The sequence below is a fragment of the Mytilus edulis genome, chromosome 10 (assembly GCF_963676685.1).
Source record: "Mytilus edulis chromosome 10, xbMytEdul2.2, whole genome shotgun sequence".
Taxonomy (NCBI): Eukaryota; Metazoa; Mollusca; class Bivalvia; order Mytilida; family Mytilidae; genus Mytilus; species Mytilus edulis.
In genome coordinates, this window is record NC_092353.1 from 47,442,642 (window position 1) to 47,465,503 (window position 22,862).

The following is a 22,862-nucleotide window of genomic DNA, read 5'->3' on the forward strand; positions in this document are numbered from 1 at the left end:
GAATATGGCAAACTATTTATGAATGACTGTATAACAGTTTTTGTTGTAAAAAAAACTGTCTGGAAGAAAAAGAAGCTAAAAAGTTGACTCGAGAAATAAATTTACCAAAAATTTGAAATACACCCTCAAGCTCATAAAAATGATCACATTAAGATTAATGTTTGCAAAATAGACAAATTTATAAATGTTATAATTGTTCTATTGTATATTTTCAGACCAGATGATTTTAATGTTGACTATGACCCTACAGAGGTCAAGAGAAGGACCCATCCTAGAGGTGAATTACGCCATGCCATGTCCGAGATTTTACCCAATGACTTTCAATTTGCTGCTCAGAGAAAACGAAGTCAAACAATGGAGATAGCAAAAGAACATGCATATTCTAGACTTCAGTCAGAACTCAACAAAGCTCAAGAGGTTAATTTACAATATTTGTTTTATTTTGAAAATAGCTTTTACTGAGCATGCATACATGAATATACTATATATATATATAAAAGTCTATAAAGAGGACCAACCAGCAAATTTACTACGTACCGGATCGTCTAGAATAGGTGATACTATGCAGATAAGGAAAAAATTATATCAGTCTAAAAATTTGCACAACGGTACTGATATAAGATAAAACCCGATTATCTGTTTATCGTTCTATTTTTAATGGTCTTTTTGCTTCTCCCTAAGACAGTTTTACGCTTGATGAAAGCAAGCTTGATAACGTCTCCTCTCGCATTGTGACGTCGCTGATAACTTCTCCTCTCACATTGTGACGTCGCTGATAATGCCTGGTCTCGTTTTGAAGTCTTGATACGAGAATTACTGAGCGACAGAGCAGGGTGATATAGGCGTAGGAAAGGACGATAAAAGATGTTATTATAGGAAAATGTTGTTATTAAATCGTGCTAACCTTGACGTTGAAGGCTATTATAAGTTTGCACAGTGGCAGTATGCTATTCTGCAATTTGTATGGAATGTGTAGTCCTTATAGACATAGAAAATTGCTCAATTTTATTAGTTTACCTATTTCTGTAAAGCCTTATTCAATAATGAACTGAAAAGATAGTTAGTATATAACATTAAAAATTTAATAGTCTTAGTTTGAGTTTCTTCATGTTAGGTGATTTATGTGGAATTTTTACCTACAGAGAATGAAAGTTTCCAAACATGATTTGAAATTCACTCGACATCTCTCAATTCTAAACCAGTCCCTTGTAAATGTAAATTCTCATTCAATGTTTTGCCTGGGAGGGGACATTGTTTTTGCATTACCCAAATAAAGTAATAATTGGCTGATTCATTTGTTAGAATTACATCTAAATTAACCTGCAGGATAAAATAGATATAAGACTTGATGAAATAATAATTATAAAAAAGAAGATGGGGTATGATTGTTAATGAGACAACTCTCCACAAGATACCAAATGACACAGAAATTAACAACTAGTATAGGTTTCTGTACAGCATTGTCAGATTCAAAAGGCCCGAAATGACAATGTAAAACAATTCAAACCAAAAAAATAACAGCTTAATTTATTTACAAAAAATGAATGAAACAAATATGTACCACACAAACAAACGACAACCCCTGAAATTAGTCTTCTTGTATGTCTCATTTAGTCAGATTATGATGGTATGAGGTAATGCTCTAAATCAGCTTATTTTTGTATTTCTTGCAAGTAGACAAATCATGTAACAGTGATAAATTGTGCAACTGCAAAATGAAAAACATTATTGTACATTTGAAAAGCCTTTAAATAAAATTAAATAATTTTTTCCAGGAACTTAAGTTGAAAGATGAAGAATGTGACAAGTTATTGAAAGTACGAGATCAGATGGGAGAGGAGTTAGAGGATCTAACAGCCAGTCTTTTTGAGGTAAGTAAGAAATTTAATGGGGGAAGCAAGAGGTTCTAACAGCTGGCCTTTTTCAGGTTATCTGAACAGTTCTAAAGAAATCTTACCAAATGTAATTTTGATTTAGAGGGAAAGGAAACCATATTATTATGTTTGAGATTAGAGAATCTATATATTCCAGTGGCAAATACTTCATGTGTTTTCAGTACTACTCATAGAATTAGGTTATAATGTTTTCAGGAATATAGTCAAATATCTCTTCTTGTTCAAAGAATGTCAGAAGTTCTTTAAATTGATATATCTTTAACCCAAATTATAATAATCATTTATAATCATGATAATTGCACCAAATATTTTTTTTTTTATTTACAACAGGAAGCCAACAACATGGTGCAAGATGCTAATATCAAAAGAATGCATTCAGAAAAAATATTAAAGGAAGCAAATGAACAGGTTTGTTTAATAACAAAAAAACAGTGTTCAATTTAAAGAAAAATACTTAGAAAAACATTTATTTCCCCTTCAAAATAAAAAAAAAACAATTCAAGTTTTCTAAGTATGATTATTTCCCTTTACAGTTCTATGTTGATATTATTCATGTTATTTGTAAGCCAGTTACTAAGGTTATGAAGACAAACAAACATTTTAAACAGAAACAAAAATTTCAACCAAAAAAAACTTATTAACAAAATCACTATGACAGTATAATATTTGAAAGAGTTTTCAGAATAAAAAAAAACAATAGATCAAGACAGATTGAAAAATAATAAAAAAATATAACAAAGTCAAACATTCATTCATAATAGTTTTTCAAAGACACTGTGAAAAAATATTGGAAACTAAGATGAAACAAACACTTTTACCATATTTGTACAGACTGAACTAGTAAAATCAAAAACTGGTTGGACAGGAATTGGATCAATGCATTTGATAGGATGACATGTCTTCCTGTGAACTAGCACTTAAAAATCCAGGGTTTGGTCAAGAACAAAGCAGAGTTAATACTCATAAAAACCTGTACATGTTTATAAATAAATTTGGTGTATTTACTGTCTTCTGATTGGTTAAAAGAATTAGCTTTATTTTCAATGTTATTAATAACAATTTTTATGGTGACACGCCCACTCTAACATTAAATGTATTCATACGCAAACATCTGTACGTTGTTATTCGTATTAATATACATCTTTGAGCCTTATTTTTGATATATAAATTTATTTATAATGAATGGCAATAATTTATTTTGAATTTATTGAACCATAAAATTAATTTTTGACTCTTCACATTTAAAATAATCCGCTTTGCAGATTATTCAATGTGAAGAGTCAAAAATTAATTTTATGGTTCAATAAATTCAAAATAAATAACAGCCATTCATTAAGTATCTTAAAAATATATTTAATTTGTCTCCAGAAATTTAATAGGCATCCATCATCAACTTATATAGATCATTACTTCAGTGCATGCTTGAAGAAACATCATGGGAAAAAAAATTGAAAATCACTTAGCTATGGTCATGCAAATTGTAAGACTGTTATATTTTGGCTTTTTGTTAAAAAAAATTATATTGACAAAAGAGGAACTTGTAGTATGATTGACAACACCGACTAAATTGTTTCCAAATCTGATTTTAAACCAAAAACGTTTTATTTTTGCAGATTGATGTTTTGCAAGCAGAATTAAAGGCATTGAAACAGTTGGTCCTTACATCCACCCCTAGCTCCCCAAACAAACACCTACACCCACAGATTGATTCCAAAGTTGAAATGCGGAAGAAGGAAGAAAGTAAGAAACCATTTTGGAAAACACATCGAAGATCTACCAGTCACCATGAGTTCACTAAAGAGGCTCGAGAAGGGGCAATAGCAGAACAAGATGCTAAAACAGACAGGTGTAAAGAGGTGAGATATTTTTTTCTAAACACATAAACAGTTTTGCTAATCTACGATCCTAGCCTCTAAAAAAAATTTGCCAAGGCAGATAATTTTATCCTGCTATATATTCTCAATAAGGTAGTATAAAATTATCTCCCTTGACAATTATTTAAAGAAGAAATAGCTTGTTATGTTAAAGTGCCATTTTAGAAAAATTGCAGCGTATTATTATGCTTTATTATTTTACTTTTAAATGTGAAATATAATACATTAAGAAATTAATGTACAAGTTTAGTTTTTTTTTATGGAAATATTAAACTAAATTTCTTCATTTATTTCCCTGAAAAGTTTTCTGCTGCAATATTGCAGGTATTTAAATTTCTTTTGCAAAATGTATTAGGGATATAGATTTGTCAGACTTACATAGCCCAATCAAGCTTTATAAGCTAGAAAATAATAAATACTAGATTTTCCAAATCTGTTGAATCTTATTTTTAAAATGTTTATTTACAGGTCCACATGAGTTATCTTTCTTTGTAGACGGAAATCTGTTTGGCAAAAAGTGGGCATTATTTTATGCAATCAATTCCATGGCTTAACAAATCATATTTAGATATATGCAAATATTTTATGGAAAGAAAACTTGAATAAAAATTTGAAGAACACATTTGATGCAACATGTATTCACTTTACTACATATAAATATGCATCATATAAAAACATGTTCTTAGAATTATCTAGTCAATGATAATATTTTAATATTGCTTATAAAATATAAAAATACAATGTATTTCAGATTGACCAAGTATGTTTTGATGAGTTTTGTGCCTGGAGACGATCACCCCTGATGGAAAGAAAAGATGGATACTTATCTAGGGTTTATATGGAAGATATTTTACCATGTTTAAATTTTGCAAATACAAAGGTATGTACATGAAATGTTTTTTTTAATGAGTCTTGATATATTTATTTAAATGTTGTTAATTCTTGAATTATGATTAAAAGAGATGTTCCAGTTAAACAATCAATGTTAAAAAAAACATATCACAAAATTAACATATGATGTTCAAACTTCTGTAGTAATGGTAATGCATGAAACCTTAAAATCATTGTTTTAGTATTAAAGTTAATATTTTGAGAGAAAGACTAATTATAAAGTCTTCACATTTAGTTACTGGAACGAAAGTTGATATGGGACACACAAGAAACAGACAATATATTTTACTGGCAATCAATTTTACTAAATGAAGGTTTCTGAAAAAATGTGATATTTCAAGTGCTTCGTATCCAGAGGTTTTACAATTCATTTGTGGAAGACAGGAACTGTCAAATGTTCCAAAACTTTGTTTCCAAAACTATATTAAAAAAATGAGAAGATGGGATATGATTGCATTAGAGTCAATTATCATCCAGAGTTGAAATAAAGTGATACTAAGCAATTATAGGCCACCATATGTCCTTCAACAATGAGAAAACCTATATAATATAGTCTACTTAAAGGCCCCAAGGTAAAAAATGTAAAAATTAAATAGTTAAAACAAATGGCCCAATATAAAACATAAAAACATAATAATTTACAAAAAACAAATATGACACATAAATGTATGGTTTTGATTTTCTAGAATTATACAAATATCTTTTTTCTTTTCCAGTTATCACAACGAGTGCAGGAATGTGTAGGTAACAATTCCTTAGCAATAGAACCAATCCCAGGAGACAATTCATATCCAAGGAAGTGTAGATTAACCGAAAATAATAAACTATGTAACTACAAAATTAGATTAGGTGATGAGCCAGAGTGGTATTCTATATCTCAGCTGTGTAGAAATAGGGTATGTATATACTAAAAGCTGTTCTATTTTTAGGTACACAAAAGTCTGTGCAATTTGTGATGTTTTTCTCTTGGAAATATTAAAGGGGCATTAGCAACGAGAAACATAATTAAATATATGGAAAATCCTTTGTTAGTGCTCTCATGTGTACAATTTTTGCTAGATATTTATGACACTTAAATCGTAGATTTATATCTAAGACAAGTTTGAATATCAGTGTAGATCAATTATAAATTTTTTGTATGTCCCTTGGGAATATTAACTATATTAGAATTGGTATTGCATTTGCTCTCAAGCCTTAATTTCTGTTAGATACATGTATGTTTAAAAAAATTTAAAGAACAAAAAAAATATCTTATTGTTATTGCCCATTGGCAGTTAAAATTTGTGCAACTCTTGGGCTTTGGAACTCTGTTCTTTTTTTTTATTAGATTTTGAAATGATTATTATTTAAAATGTAGGTCAGGGTTACACAATAAAATATTTAAAAATTCATTGCAATATAAGTACAAGATGTGGGGTATATGTCAATGAGGCAGAATGATATATATAAATGTCCATATTTTAATTTCATTTTCTGTGTTATTTACAGATTGCAGCTGTATGTGATTATTATACTTATATTAGATATATACAACAAGGTTTAGTTAAAAATGAAGGTAGGTTAATATAGTTCTTACATTAAACAGTTACCATCAAAATCTGTAGTCTTTGATATTTTTACCAACAAAATTACAAGGGGATCATCATATTTGATTTTTTTTTCTGAACAAAATATGATCAAAATATCTTTTAAAAAATAAAAATTTAAGCATTTTCTATGGTATTGACTTAAACCATAAAATTTTGCATTCAAACAAGATGCAAAACAAATAACATCTGACAATTTTTGTCTATTCAGTGACTAGAATACTATTTGTTAGTCAGAGATTTTCATATGACTGTGGAAGCCAAATGAATAAAATTCTGTGCAAATGTTCTGTTTGGACATTAATTTTTTTTAATGAAAGGCACAGAAATGTATCCATTTATATATGCAGTGAATTAAAATGGTGAATAATTTTTCTGTGTAACATACAATATTTAACTGTTTTAGTGGAAAGGAAAGAAGTACAAAGTAAAAGTACACTACAATCCAGGATTTTGCTTCATTAAAACGATGGATAAAACTTTGTTTGTCCACCATGTAAATTGGACATATTTTTTTGTGTCAAAGATTATTTGATACAATCAATAGATACAAGAAGATAAGCACATGTATTTTATATTGTTAAAAATAAGACAGTAACATGGGTACGCTAGCCATAGCAAACAGGTTGAAAAGGCAAAATGCACATGAAACATAGAGTTCTTTAAGACATTAAAGTTTTTTGTTTATTTTTTGTCTCGGTGACTACATGGTCTTAATTTCAACAACAGTATCATAAAAAAAAATAAAGATTTGTGGTATAACTGCCAATGAGGAAACAATCCACTGAGGTTCAAATAAAGTGGATTAAAGTAATTATAGGCAACATACATGTACATATTTTGATCTTCAGTGTCATATAATCATGCTAATTGTTTCCAAAATCTATTAAACAATTTTTACAGGAGAAAAATAGTAAACTTATGTTTCAACTTACAAAATGCAATCAAAACAATCTTTTAGGTTATTTTTTGGAGGCAAAGGCAACCATATCATAAGCCTGTCAACATTGATGTTTTGAGTCTTTTTTTCTACCCAAGGGTGGTGGTTACTTCTTGGCACTACAGCAATAAAAACTAGCCCCAGAGTAGTGCTAAAATCAATCAATAATGATGTTTATTTCATTTCAGATAAGGAAGTATTTTATGAATTGGTAAGATTACGGAAAAAGATGGCTTTAACAAGACTTGGATATTCCTGAAAATGCTGATGTTTTAAAGTGGCTTCAATCAAAAATCTTGCCAGAAGATGAAGAAAGAAAACAGTATTAAATAAATAATGTGGCAAATTTACACCAATGTGGGGTCAGAGAGAAAAATAAGGAATTTGAAGAATTAGAATAATGGAATTCTCCACAAAGTGATATATTCTCTATTCAAGCCAGTATAGACATCTTTATTGGTGCAAATGAATATCTGCTTTCACAGCATTTATTTTGTGTTTTTAAACTGATTGTGAAAATACGAAATTCATTCTCATATATGTGTATTTTAATGTCATAGTGATATGTACTTGTGCAATGTGTTGTATTGTTTTATTAATGTATAACTAACATTTTATTGTATTTGAAATTTGTGTATTATTCAAATCCTTATGCTAAGGACCACAGTTGGTTCATAATTTAATTTAAAAAAAAGGAGGGTTCAAACTGGGGCTGATCAAGCTTGACACAGATCATTGATAAGAAAACTCTTGAAAGATCTCTTTTAAATGAAATTTAAATTCATGGCACTACAAATATTTGTAAAGACCAAGAATTTCACTAAATTGATAACTTGTTAAGAAGATAAATTTTATTTAAATACTTTGCTGTATCTGTTGAAATTAGCCTTGAAATTGAATATCTGCAATTATTTTTTATCTCCAAGGTTCTAAGATTGATCTCTTGTGTTAGTATTTTTTAAACTCAATATAAGTGTGTGCAATATTTGTAACAGTATACAGTGTGTGTGAAAATGTAAAAAAATAGCAAGAAAATGATTGTCTTGAAATAAAATCACCCTATCATTTACATGAAAAATGAACATGATGAAATGTAAGAAATGTTAACACTATTGTAAAATAAGAAATTTACTTAAAGGACTATTCCATTATATGGAATGTAGGATGATAGGGTGGGATGTCCAAAATCGGCACACAAGCTACATTCTGTCTTTGAGTAACTTTGCTTAAATATAGGATCTCGTTCTGGGTGTTTAATTTTTTAGACCATGTTTTTAAATAACAATAAACGACCCAAGATCCTTGTTCATAAATAAAATTTCCCTCCCTACCCTCCATCATTTTATATAATGAAATAGCTAGTCTAAACTTGATTTTGAAATAGGACTTTAAAACTTAGTAGATCAAGCCTGCAAAAATTACAATCAGGGAGAACTGTATAAAAAAGAGAAATCAGGTATACACAGATAATTTAATTGTGGAAAATTTTTATGATTTTGTATTATTTATTTCAGAACTTTTTAAAAATGTCATTGAAGAACTGCAAAACAACTATTTTTTTTTTGTCTCTAAGCTAAAACCATAAGTTAGTGCCAACACATATGTATGCAATAGTAAAACTTTACAAAGTTGTGTTTCTGTTGTACTATATTTATGTGTATTTTAGTTTAGTATTTAAAAATCATTTAATACCTCTTTTTTTTGTGAGTTTTTCGCAATTTACCAATTTTTTCCAGGGTCTCTGTCAGTAAGTTAAAACTAAAAGTGATTTTTTTTTGTTTAAGATGAATAAATTAGTTTTTATTCTGAAATCAGAGTCCAGATGCAGGAAATTTGAAATTAGAGGAAAACATGTAGAATTAGAGAAAACACAGGAATTTTAGATTTCATTTATAGAAAACTTAGATATGGTTAAGGGATTTTAGTGTTGAAGCAATGTTGTGATATAGTGAGGCATAACAAAGCTCTGTGATAAAATGTGCTTTGAGGAAATGAGAGTTGGAATGAGGTTTACATAATAGAAAATAATGACCTCATGCTATAGAAAAATGGGCCTAATCATATAAGAAAAGAGAAAAATAGGCTAAAAAGATACAGGAAATAGAAAAGTGAGCAAAATTTACAAAGAACAAAGAAAAATGGCTAAAATTTGATAATACAGAAATGAAGAACCTCCATCTCGACCCTCATACATAGCTATATATAGGATCTATGTACACAGCATTGATTTTGCACATTAAAATTCTGTAAATTCAGAAATTATTGCGTGCATTTATTATTGAGATTTTGACATTTTAGACTAGAACAGGGTTTTAATTTTTGCCATATTATGAAAAATCCTGTTTATATCATATAAAATTTTATTAAATGCGAATTTAAATTATGTAAATTAATTTACCCAGTTGCATTTTTCACATAGATAAAAACATCGCAATAATTTCTGCATTTACAGTAAGTTGTTTTTAAAAGTTTATGTTTTTGATGTGTTCCATTCATCCTTAAAGGCTGTGTGTTCTCATTGTAATACAGCCTTCTGTGTGTTCTCATTGTAATTTATTTGTGTAGGTTGTAAAATAAGTTGTAAATATTGATATCAGTTGTAATATATTATATACTTATGTCATATAAACACTTATTTAAAACACGTGTGTTGTATTGTATACTGTGTTTTCTGGTATCAGGAAATTAGAAAATCAGGAATTTTTAAGGCTATCTTTGAGTGTCATAATGGCAATACTGCACAAGAGATTTTATTTGTTTTCTATTTTAAATTCATGTTGTGAAGTTTTAATATTTAAATTTTAACACAAGCATTTAAAAAAATTGTTAGCTGTATAAAGCAATGCTACCCAGTTGTGACTATAAAAAATACAATGTGAAATACTAACCTTGCAGCAGTATTACTATATCCCTGAAATGTTTCAAACTAAAAACTAAATTTTCCATTTTTAAACAAAATAATGGGAAATATGAATTAATTTTGCTGTTAAGCAATTAAAATCATGTTGAAACTTTTATGAAGGTCACCTTGTTATTTGTTTTGTTCATTTTATGTGATGTTAAAGTTTACAAATTTTGTTAAATTAATAATTTTATTGTTTTTCATTCAATTTAAATTGTTGAGTTTTACAGACACAAAATATGTGCATTCTCATAAATCATTAAACAAAATGTTATCACACAAAGAACCATAATCAGAAAAATCATGTAAACCTTAATCATGATCAGTTGTGTTAATGTTAATTGTTAATGTTGTTAACAGGTTGTGATTTTTCAAAGATCAAATGAAATTCAGAAAACGTGTACTTTGTCTCATTAATACTCATATGTTAAATTTTATAAAAAGTTTATTTGTATTTTTATAACACATAAATAATTATAATATGCACATAGAGGTTGTTACATGATAGCATATGTATTAAAAATATAGGTGCTTGTTTTATGTATATAGCTTTACGTGTTGTGCTTATATCATATTTTATGTCCAATTTAATTACTGAGTCAGCAGTTTGTTGTATCTGTTGTACAGTCACATTGCAATTGTTGAAATATTGACTTTCAATTTTCTGGAATATGAAATTCGCAGAAGAATATATAACCAGTTTTGTTAAGGCTGTTAAGAAAATATTCCTAGATTCTGTGAAGCACATTTATAATAAAAATATTCTTAGATTCTTTGAAGCACATTTATAATGAAAATATTCTTAAATAAAGGGATAGATAATAAGAAGCGAAAAAAAATTACCCACCAATGCATGAGGTCATGAAATTTATGGAGGTATTAACAAGTGCAACAGAAGGTTAACACTCAACTTATCATCGATCAAACTCTGTAAATTTGACTTATTATAATCGAAAAAATATTATTATAATCGAAAAAATATATTCAATATTAATATTACTCTTTGTATTTGAAATTTGCTCTGATTTTAAAAATTGAGCTTGCTTATTGATTTTAAATTGTTCCAGATTATAATTAAAAAATGCTGGCCATTGAAAAATAAAAATTGCAAAATATAACAGTTCTGTCAGAGATCTTAAATCATAATTATAATCTTCATGTCATGGTTATTTAAGACAGGGTTTTGAGGACATTTGAATTTTGATATATTTTTTTCTGATTCAAGGAAAATATATTTTACAAGTTTGCTTCCATAGACCTTGTATTTTTTTTTTAATTTACCCCTTTTTTCTCTTTATTTGATCACATTCAGAATTTAAAAAAAACCATCTTTCATTGATTTCAGTCGTTGACCATGAGCAGGCTCTGGGTCACATATATATCACATCATTTAAGTGACATTTTTTGTAGCCTATTCAGTTCTGTATATAAATTTTTCACATTTCAGGCATGTTAAAATATGCTTTAATGCAAAGGGGATCTGTTTGATATGATTAATGTCTTATTGGGCAGCCATTTAAAAAATATGCATTTTATGCATAAACAAAGATAAACGAGTTGGTCATCCTTACCTGTATTGTCCAATCCGTTTGATTGATTTTAGTGTATAGGAACTTTTTGCACACTAGACTATTTCATGGTTCATCAATTTATCATATTGGCATAGAACCTTTTGATATACTTCTAAAGTCTTTTTGTGTCATTATATGCTTAAAATATGTTGTTTCATCTGTCATAACCATCAAACTATAATGTCTCAATCATATTACAGAAATGGTTAAGACTGAAAAATGATCAGAGCCCTTAAAATTGGGATTTATTTTATATATATGATAAAGTTATTGTAAATTTTATCAATTGTGATACCAATTTGTTGCATTAGGTTGAAAGAAATATGTTAGTGAATAAATATATTTATATTATTTTATTGTCAATTAACAAATGCATTTTGCTGTAAAACCTTCACAGTTAATGGCATTGCATGTCCTAACCTAACTATTTAATAAGATAAAGCCAATTGTTTAAGGAAAGCCTTTAGAGAACTATTTGTATTTTATTCAAAAAGAGACAACTTGGGCTTGGGATAAAACATGTTGTGTTTCTGTAGGTACTTAAGAATATTTGTATACAATATTTTCATACCACGTTACAGTGTAGTATTGACTGAAAAGAAAAAATTTATCATATAGATCACATACTTAACTGTTACAGCGGTATATACTGCAGCTGTCCTATTTGAGCAGTCAAATTGCATTGACTGTCTATTCATATGTGATATACAGTCACTGACCGTATATCACCTTGTTTATGACGTTGACAATGCGTGTCCGTAGAGTTTTATTTATGACGTCAATAAAACATACAGGTTCGCGGAAATTTTATCGCGCAAAATATCAATCGGTTATTTGTACTCAGCTTGAAACAGGTAGAAATGCTCGGCACAGCCTTGCTTTCTACCTGTTTCTAAGCCTTGTACAAATAACATTGATATTTCGAGACAATGTATGGTTATTCTATATATATACTACTGTTGCCTTTATTTGTCATCTTTTGATCTTAAAAACATTTAAATAGTGGCCATATATATGTATATATTATTCTAGAATTGTTAATATTAAGTGACTGATGTGAACTGGAGTGGGCATTTAAATATGAAATCTCCAAATGAATTTTAGTGATTAAATCATGTTTTACAATTTAAAAAGTCTTTCTTAATTACTCAATGCAATCTTTCATGTATAATATGATGTTTAAAAAGATCAAGAAATACAGTAAATTTAAAATCTTAAAATGAAGATATAAAGCCATATCATTGGGTGAGTTTAAATTGTTTCGGATGTTTTCACCAATCACAACGTTTTGTTGTACACTTTTGAAAATATTACCCAGAATGCATTTGATTTGAAACAGTTACTGCAAATAAGTTAATTTGTTTTTTATACGACCGCAAAAATTGAAATTTTTGTTGTCGAATATTGGTATGACGTTGGTGTCATCGTTTTTGTCGTCGTTGGAAGACATTTGGTTTTCGCACTAGAACTTAAGGATGTACTTAGGTGAGATTAGGTTAAAATTAAGAAATTAAGAAATTAAAATTGACACTTTAAGCTGGTAGAGCATCAATTAAGGATAAAGATAAGCTAAAAATATTGATAGGTCATGGACCTCCTTTTCAAGATATTTGAGATTTAAAATATGGCGGGAAAAGGCTGAATCGGACTTTTACCTTATATTTGCATTGGTATTATTTGGGTCGCAAAATAAAAGAAAGAAAATCAAGAATCTTCTAAAATTTTGATAAATTACATGTCATGAGCTATTAAGTCTTACATGAAAAAATAAATGGGTGTTATGGGGCAAAATATTTTACATTGAATTGTATGGAAAAACACCAAGGAGTCCGAAAATTTGACACAAATTCCAAAACCTCACCTAAGTACATCCTTAAGTATAAGTAAATGCCAAATCTAACTGTATTTAGGTTCTTATTTTTGGTCTTTCCAAAGGGTCCAAAATTAAACTTAGTTTGATTTTAACAAAAATTTAATTCTTGGGGTTCTTTGATATGCTGAATCTAAACATGTACTTAGATTTTTGGTTATGGGCCCAGTTTTCAAGTTGGTCCAAATTGGGGTAAAAAATTAAACTTGGTTTGATTTCTGGAACCATGTATTTAGATTTTTAATATTTGGCCGCGGTTATCAAATTGGTCCACATTGAGGTCTAAAGGGTCTAAAATTTTAACATTAATTAATTTCATCAAAAATTGAATTCTTGGAGTTCTATGATATGCTGAATCTAACCATGTATTTAGATTTTGGATATTGGACCATAATAGGTAAATGTCCAATTTAAAATTTTTGAGTTTTTAAGTTTAAGTTCTTAGACCACATTCATTCTGTGTCAGAAACCTATGTTGTGTGAAATATTTAATCTCAATCCAAATTCAGAGCTGTATCTAGCTTAAATGTTGTGTCCATACTTGCCCCAACTGTTCAGGGTTCAACCTCTGCGATCGTATAAAGCTGCGCCCTGCAGAGCAAAAAACAGCCGAAGTCTACCAATGGGTCTTCAACACAGCTAGAAAACCCTGTACCTTAAGGCGTGCTTCCGCTTAACTCCGAAATATATATATGACTAGAATTAAAGAAACATACAAGACTTAACAAAGGCAAGAGGCTCCTGACATGGAACAGGCACAAAAATGAGGCTTGGTTAAACATGTTTTGTGAGATATCAACCCTCATCCTATACTTCTAGCCAATGTAGAAAAACAAACACACAGCAATACACACATAAATGAAGTCATAGTGTGTTGTTAGAATGGGTAACAATATAACTTAGCAAAATGACTCCATTATATGATATTCAAGCACAATCCCACCCTTAAGGGGTTTAAAATCATACCATCACAAAATTTATGAGAAGAACTTAACCCGTATCATGCCAACAACTGGTTTCAGAATAAATGTGTTTATTTACGACCCAGAGACTCTATCAGTGAATCAATATTGCAGCCGATTTCATTGAGTGTGTAGGGAAAGGTAGAATCGTTGATTAGATTGCTTGTTAGCTGAACCGTGAAGTCATACTTACGTTAGGTAAACTACCTTCTTTAAAAGTAGACTAGTTTGACAGATAATCAATCTATCTGTCTGTAAGACTAGAGTACTTCGAAAGGAGGATAGTATACCTTACCCAACAATGATGACTTCACGGTTCAGCTAACAAGCAAGCTACCCAAGGACTCTACCTTTCCCTACACACTCAATGAAATCGGCTGTAATACCAAAATTAGCCATCTTTAATGACCTGACTACAGTATTGAAGCTATATACCTTCTGAATAAGTCTGTTTAAATGTATGGTTAGCTTTTGAGGTGGATGCTGACATTGTTGTGCTATGTAAAGAATATTACCATTTAAGATTGGATGTGAAATACATGAATGTATAAGATGTCTGCATGTTGACTTGTAATTTACGAATGATGTCCTTGAACTGATAATACAATTAATTTAGTAAAGGTTTTGACTAGTTTGTGATATATATTTAAAACCCTGCTGTAATAATATTTCAGTGATTTCTTTCATTAATATCAAATACGTTGTTACATACACGAGTGAGATATATATATAATGATATAAACACCATAAGATGGTGACAAGGGAACGTCAACATCTACAAATTGATAATTAACACATTGACACATTAATCCCATTTTAATGAGATTATTTGGCTAGTTAGTGTCCTATACAAATTTTGAACATATTATTGTTTTGAAAAAATTGTCCTTTTTACATGCAGTATAAATTGAGATGAAAGATACCAAAGGGATATTGTAGGCATTGATTGGTTTTATTTTTGTGATTACCACAATACAGATAAAATGAAATTTTAAAATTTCCCTAATGACTTCTTGACATAATTTTTTAGCATTTAGATATACTAAAAATATTTTGTTTTTTTATTTAATTCAAATCCATTAAACACAATTTTTATCAAATTTCACCCACATCAGACACAGAAATATTAAAAAGAATGATAGATATTTTTAGTTTCCATAGTTATATTTAAAATACTGTACAGTTTAACTTCATAATTTTCCTCAATAACAAGACAACAAAGACAATTGTCTCCTTTTATGTATTACGTATCGGTATATATAAACAGATCTGTTTACTTGATCCATCAACACATTTTACTACTGTACCATCATAATCGCTATAGATAACTCTGTCATTACAGGTAACAAGGTACTGCAGATTTGATTCACTCTGAACTTCAATTGACTTCTGTGTATTTCCTTCCAAGTCTATAATACGGATTTCATTTGTACTCGAACCTACAGTCAAGGAATTATTGCAGAATGATAATCCCCAGCATATAATGTCTAATGGGATAACTTTGGTAACTGTTTCATTCTCCATATTGAAGATCTTAATGGCTTTCTCCTTATGATAAGTTATGGCAATAGTGTCCTGAGTTATCTGTGTAACACTGAAGGCACCACCATGTATATGTAACTGTTTCTCAAGTTTGCCATCAGAAGTAAGTAGGTTAACTTTACCCAACTTTTCTAATACTATAACTCTTTCATCTTTCAAACAAATCATGTCACTTATCTGTTTCCCTATATTGATATCTATCTTTGCATCAATATTCATTGTCATGCTGTTTATGTTCGATTGTTCCCGTGATTGTACTTGTGCTCCTCTCCTCACACTTGTTCTTCTGTTTACAGTTATAACTATTTTTTCAACAATAACGTTAACTTCTCCCAAGGATTCCAATGAACCTAAGTTACTTAGTGTCTTGTCTATTTCATCATTTTGTTTCATTTTGATATCAAACTCTTTGGCCCTGTCATCATCTGCAAGATCTTCAACATATTGTTGACATTGATGTACTTGTTGTCCAATTTGGTATACACCTAGAAAAGATTGAAGTTTGGAAACTTGTGTTGTGATTGCAGATAGTTGGTCTTTCATTTTCTTTAATTTTCCTGACTTTTCTTTAATTTCAGCTATCAAATTTGATATTTCTGATTTTTGCTCAATCAGGATTGTGTCTATTTCATGGTATAGTTTCTCCTCCAGATGGTCTAAATGATTATTTATTTTCTCTCGATAGTTTGCAATTGTTTTCTTTATGCTTTCATATTGTTGTTCTCCTCTTTTGATGTTTCCTGATTTATTGTTCACAATTTTCATCAAGATGTGTAAGGCTGAATTTATATCTTTATCTAAAGATTCTTTTGATTTTTCAAATTTTGTTTTCTCCACCACACCAGCTAAACTTTTTATTCCAGTACATTTGAATGACTTATGGAAACACATTCATCACAGCAAGGCATTATATGACCGTGGCAGTACAAGATAAGCTGTTAGTTATGTTTATCACATATCGTTTCTATAGCTTGGAGGGATGGTTTATAACTTTCAATATCAATGGTTTTATGATTACGTGTTTGGAATTTTTTGTGTTGACCAGAACATGTTGAGCATAATCCTTCTTCACAGTCATAACACCAGAACTTAGCTTTAGTGTTTACTTCTTGTGCTTGACAAAATCCACATGGTATAGGTTTACTGGATGCCATAACCTATTTAAATATAAAAATATATGTTATTTAGTCTACTTAACAAGATTCACATTAAAAAAATAAGACAATCTGGTACGATTGCCATTGGGACAATTTCCATAAGACCAAATGACATAGAAGTAAGCAACTATATAAAATCCCCCTATGATTTTCAACAAAGAGTAAAATCCATACTGCATATTGTCAGCAATAAAGCCCCAAAATGACAAATTTAAAATAATTCAAACGAGAAAACTGCATTATTTTAATGCCCTGTACCAAGGCAGGAAAATGGCCATTGTTACATTATTATTCGTTTCTGTGTGTGTTAAATTTCGGTGTTGTGTTTCTGTTGTGTCGTAGTTCTCTTATATTTGATACTTTTCCCTCAGGTTTTGTTTGTTACCCGGATTTGTTTTTTCCGGTATACTACTGTTGCCTTTATTTATGTTCAAAATAATGAACAACAAATATTATAATTGATTAACAGTATCAAACGACAACCACTGAATAACAGGTTCCTCACTTGGGACAGGCACATACAGAATGTGACAAGGTCAATCTAGTTTGAAGGTGCCTACCCTTCCCTAACCTTGGACAGTGGTATCACAGTACAACATTTAATGCATCATCAAGTAAACAAATACCTATAGCATGGGTTCACGTCTTACCTTCAACGTTTCACAGTCTGAAGTAGCATTATTTTCTATACTGATGTCTGATTTAGCTAATGTTCAAAAATGTTTTTTTTAACTTCTACTACTATTTTTAACGTATAAATATATGAAAAAATAAATGTGACTCTATATGTTATCAAATAAGGGAGTTGTAAAGTTTTGAACAACAGAGTCATTAGATATCATGAATATACTGGATAAGTTCAAAATATTAATGTTTCTATTAACAAATTTTATTTGAAAAAGTATTTTTTTTTATCGAAATACCTTTCAGTTGTTTGTATGACACCTTTTGTTCATTTCTTCACAGTTATTCAACATGTCGTTCGACCAGGAAGTTAAAAAGGACATGTGTATACCTGATCTAGGTAAACTGTAAAATATTTTTAAAAATGGCAAATATCATACAATAAAATACGATATATAGATATTTAATATTACTTCCATGGTCAGACCAAAGAATATTTCATTGTTTGTCATAATTGCAAAATATTTCTTTTTATGTCTTGACATATTTGAAATCACTGTTCATTTTATACAGTTTAGTGAATAAAGTGGAACATAGTTTATATGCATGTATATATATAAATGACATGCACAAATAAAATTGTTATTCATGGTACATGGAGCTCATTTATATAATTAATTAAAAATATTTTTGTTGCATAAAGGACAGTCGTGCTTCTGGTAAAGTTATGGTCTATGTCATGATAACGTTTGTAGAATTTAACAAAATATAGTTATATTAATTTGTTAATTGTTGTAGTCAATTACTTGTGAATAAGTGCTTTAGTCATTTGCGTACAGTTAAATGGTGCAGTCACTTACTGACAGGGTCCAATTAGTTTTTATAAGAAAAAGAAATTACAAATCTTTAAAATAGTTTTTTACCCTTGGAAATCCACAAAAAAATATAGATGGTATTCATCCTCAATTACAAAATTGGGAAAACAGTTTTAGTCAAGAATATATCAGTTTAAATGTGTTCCAAATTAATCCTTCATTTCAAAATTATTGTAAAAAAAATGTTTAAAAACTATAAAAGCTCTCACTCCCATATGGAATTTACTGACCCCTTATGTATCATATTAGGTCACTAACACACTATGTAACTAATAATATCAAACGTCTGAATAATAGTCGACGATGGCACTGGGTCGTTACTCGTACACAATAAATAAATTATATAAACGCCTAAATAGTGTACAAAACAATACCAATAACAAACTAGAGGCTCTAAAGAGCATGTGTCGCTCACCTTGGTCTATGTGCATATATATTAAAGATTCATAACAAAATTGTGTTTTGGTGTTGGTGATGTGTTTGTAGATATTACTTTATTGAACAATCTTGCTGCTTACAATTATCTTTATCTACAATGAAATTGTCCCAGAATTGACAATGGAAAATATTTTGTAAAAATTTACAAAAATATACAAAATTTATGAAAATTGTTAAAACTTGACTTTAAAGGACAATAACTCCTTAAGTTGTCATTTGACCACTTTGGTCAAGTTGACTTATGTGTAGCTCTTACTTTGCTGTACATTATAACTATTAATAGTTTATCTCTATCTATAATAATATTCAAGATAATAACCAAAAGCTGCAAAATTTTCCTAGAACTACTAATTCAGGGGCAGCAGCCCAACAACAAGTTGCCCGATTTGTCTGAACATTTCAGGGCAGAAAGATCTTGACCTAATGAACAATTTTATTCACAGCAGATTTTCTCTAAATGCTTTGGTTTCAGAGATATGAGCCAAAAACTGCATTTTACCCTATGTACTATCTTTAGTCATGTCGGCCATCTTAATTCACGGGCGGGGTCGTCGGACACATTTTTAAACATGATACCCTAATGATTATTGTGAATAAGTTTGGTTAAATTTGTTTGTGTAGTTTCAGAGGATTGTGGCCAAGTTTGATTTGATTTGGCCCAGTAGTTTTAGAGGAGAAGATTTTTTATAAAAGTTATTAACGACGGACGACGACGACGACGGACGACGACGACGACGGACGCCGGACGACGACGGACAACGGAAGCAAAGTGATGAGAAAAGCTCACTTGGCCATTCTAGCCAGGTGAGCTAAAACAGGAAACTATTAATGTAATTATTTATAAATATTTCAAAAAACAGATATCCGTCATCAGTATGATTGTGATGTTAAATGAATCATGTCAGCCTTTTTTTTTTATAACAATCTAGAAATTTATACAATAAAAAAAGTTAAACCGAACATCAGTTAAGACGCTTGCACCAAAATTTTTAAACATGACATAGGTTATATGGCTAATAACAACAGAGACTGCACATGTATGCCTCAAATAAAAATAGTTATGTACTATATGAACTAGCACAATTCTAAAATGTTAACGGTGACGACAGTCATGATGTCACAAGAACGATTGCGTAAATGAAAATTCCAAATAAACAGCACTGACGATCTAAGTTTGTAAATATTTCAAATTTGACAACGGTAGAGTAGTTACAACAGAGGCTGCGTATTTAAACATCCCAAACAAAGAGCAGTTAAAATATAATAATAAATTTAGACTTCGGTTAAATAGTTGAACGTGGCTTGATACTTTTGCATCATCAACCTCAAGATTATAAAAATTTATGAAAAATTGGTAAAAAATGACTATAAAGGGCAATAACTCCTTGAGGGGTCAACTGACCATTTTGGAGATGTTGACTTATTTGTAGATCTTACTTTGCTGAACATTATTGCTGTTTACAGTTTATCTCTATCTATAATAGTATTCAAGATAATAACCAAAAACGACAACATTTCTTTAAAATTACCAATTCAGGGGCAGCAACTCAACAACCAGTTGTCCGATTCATCTGAAAATTTGAAAGCAGATAGATCTTCACTTAATAAACAATTTTACCCTGTCAGATTTGCTCTTAATGCTTTGGTTTTAGAGTTATAAGCCAAAATCTACATTTTACTTATATGTTCTTTTTTTAGCCATGGCGGCCATCTTGGTTGGTTGGCCGGATCACCGGACCCATTTTTTTTTTTAATTAGATACCCCAATGATGATTGTGGCCAAGTTTGGTTAAGTTTGGTCCAGTAGTTTCAGAGGAGAAGATTTTTGTAAAAGTTAACTACGACGGACGACGACGACGCCGGACGCCGGACTCCAAGTGATGAGAAAAGCTCACTTGGCCCTGTGAGCCAGGTGAGCTAAAGGTGAATAGAACTAAGCAATTTATTAAATTGGTATATTCATCAAATGTATTTTAGAAATGAGTTAGGTAAAGAATAAGAAACAGAGATTGTAGTTATATATAAGTAATATAACCAAAATGTAAAGCACTACCCGAAGTCGAACTGCATCTTTTTTTTTATCCCATTTGGTGCTAAAGTTTTTAATTCTCTTATCCAAACCTTTCCCGAGTGAGTATATCCTCCCTAGACCAAGCAGCGTTGTGGGCAATGATTGTAATGGTCAGTCGGTTGAGATCTGCCGTATTGTGGTCAGGGAATCTCAAAAGTCAACTGAGAGGGACGTCTTGCTTGCATTGGTAGTCGCTACGATGACCATTCATTCGTTTGTGAAACGGCTGTTCTGACTCGCCAACATACTGTTTCCCACATTTGCACTGTAGGAGATGTACAACATTTGTTATCTTGCAATAAACATTACAAAATATGGTGTATTATGTACCAGTGACTGTTAAAAGTGTGGGTATCCAGTATTTGTTTGCAAGTCAGACACCTTTTGTTTTCGCAACCCTTGCAAGAGCCCACAGACGGAGAGCCTATTTGAGAGGATACGTCAGCTCTCACCAGCAAGTCAATAAGGCCTCAGGGCCTACTGAAAGCCAGTACAGGTAGATCTTGGATAGTTGACTCACAGAGGATGTTTTTCGATTTCTTTCCAATTTTCGCGGATTAGATGTGATAAGTTGTTAAATATTGGAAGGTAAGTCAACACAAAAGACACCCTCTTGTTGACCTCTTTGTCTTTGTATTGTAAAAGTTCATCTCGGCTGATGTTGTTAGCACGAGAAAAACCTTTATCAATGTCTTTTCATTTGTAGCTCCGATGTTTTCGGTGACCGCGAAGTTCTTGTTGTCTTTTTTTTGCAATATCGTTGATGGAGCAAATCCTTTTTGTTCGTATGGCCTGGCTGTAGTGAATGCTCTTGGTGCAATGTTTAGGATAACAACCCAAAGGAGATAGATATTGATGTTTGTCTGTGGGCTTGCGATACAGATATGTAACTATGTTTCCATCCCTCATTTGCGTTGTAGTGTCAAGAAAAATGTGATCTTACAGTCAGAGTTTCATATGTGAATTTTATTGAGGGGTGGGCATCGTTGGCATGTTGAATGAACACATTTAGCTCTTGTTGAGTATTATACCACTTCATGTCAATATAGTTGATGATTCGGAACCAAAAAAGGGATTGATAAAGAAAAGAATTGAGAATTATCTGATTTCCCCTTAAAAATATTGGCATAAGACGAGGCCATAGTTGTTCACTATTGAGTGCGAAGTTATTGCATTGCAATACCAAAGTTAGAAGCTGGATGAGACATTCAGTTGGAGGATATAAGGTGTTGCGAGAGTCCCAGACTTCTCTACATGCTTCAATACCATCGTCATGGGGGATGTTAGTATAGAGGGAGGTAACATCAAGCGAGACAATGATCGTTTCAGGTAGGAGAGGTTTCAAAGATTCCATTTTCTTAAGATAATGTGATGTGTCTTGTATATAAGATGGTAAATTTTCTACATGTGGTCTCAGATGAAAGTCAATAAATTCTGATATTTTCTCTGTAGGTTGGTTATTGGTGTAAACAATTGGTCTACCTGAATTATTGACTTTATATATTTTGGGCAGAAGGTAGAAACGCCCTGGCTTTGATTTTTAAGGTTTTAAATATTTAAATGTGTCTTCATCAATATGACCATGTACACACATGATTAAAAATTTCAAAATTGACTATAAAAGGACAATAACTCCTTAAGGGATCAATTAACCACTTTGGTCA

General features: G+C 30.5%; 2 protein-coding genes across 2 annotated transcripts; one reads left to right on the plus strand and one right to left on the minus strand.

Annotated features, from left to right (window-relative positions):
• Positions 1-215: 215 nt before the first annotated feature.
• On the plus strand, positions 216-12,792 carry LOC139491337 (guanine nucleotide exchange factor for Rab-3A-like; the record flags this gene model as incomplete). Its single annotated transcript, XM_071278967.1, is given in 8 exon segments — positions 216-417; positions 1,776-1,871; positions 2,226-2,303; positions 3,509-3,751; positions 4,521-4,649; positions 5,377-5,556; positions 6,149-6,215; positions 7,375-12,792. Coding segments are annotated over 8 exon segments (1,066 nt in total), but the record flags the coding sequence as incomplete, so codon positions are not given.
• Positions 12,793-15,538: 2,746 nt separating this feature from the next.
• On the minus strand, positions 15,539-18,192 carry LOC139491338 (putative leucine-rich repeat-containing protein DDB_G0290503). The gene is made up of 2 exons (XM_071278968.1): positions 18,114-18,192; positions 15,539-17,190 (listed from the first exon to the last, which is right to left on the minus strand). Exon 2 carries the CDS (start codon positions 16,922-16,924, stop codon positions 15,728-15,730), a length of 1,197 nt encoding a protein of 398 aa, XP_071135069.1. The 5' UTR covers positions 16,925-17,190; positions 18,114-18,192; the 3' UTR covers positions 15,539-15,727.
• Between the last annotated feature and the right edge of the window lie 4,670 nt (positions 18,193-22,862).

What these genes read in the sequence shown, in the direction of transcription:
- LOC139491338 (XM_071278968.1), bottom strand. Translation starts at nt 16,924, where the DNA reads ATGTGTTTCCATAAGTCATTCAAATGTACTGGAATAAAAAGTTTAGCT.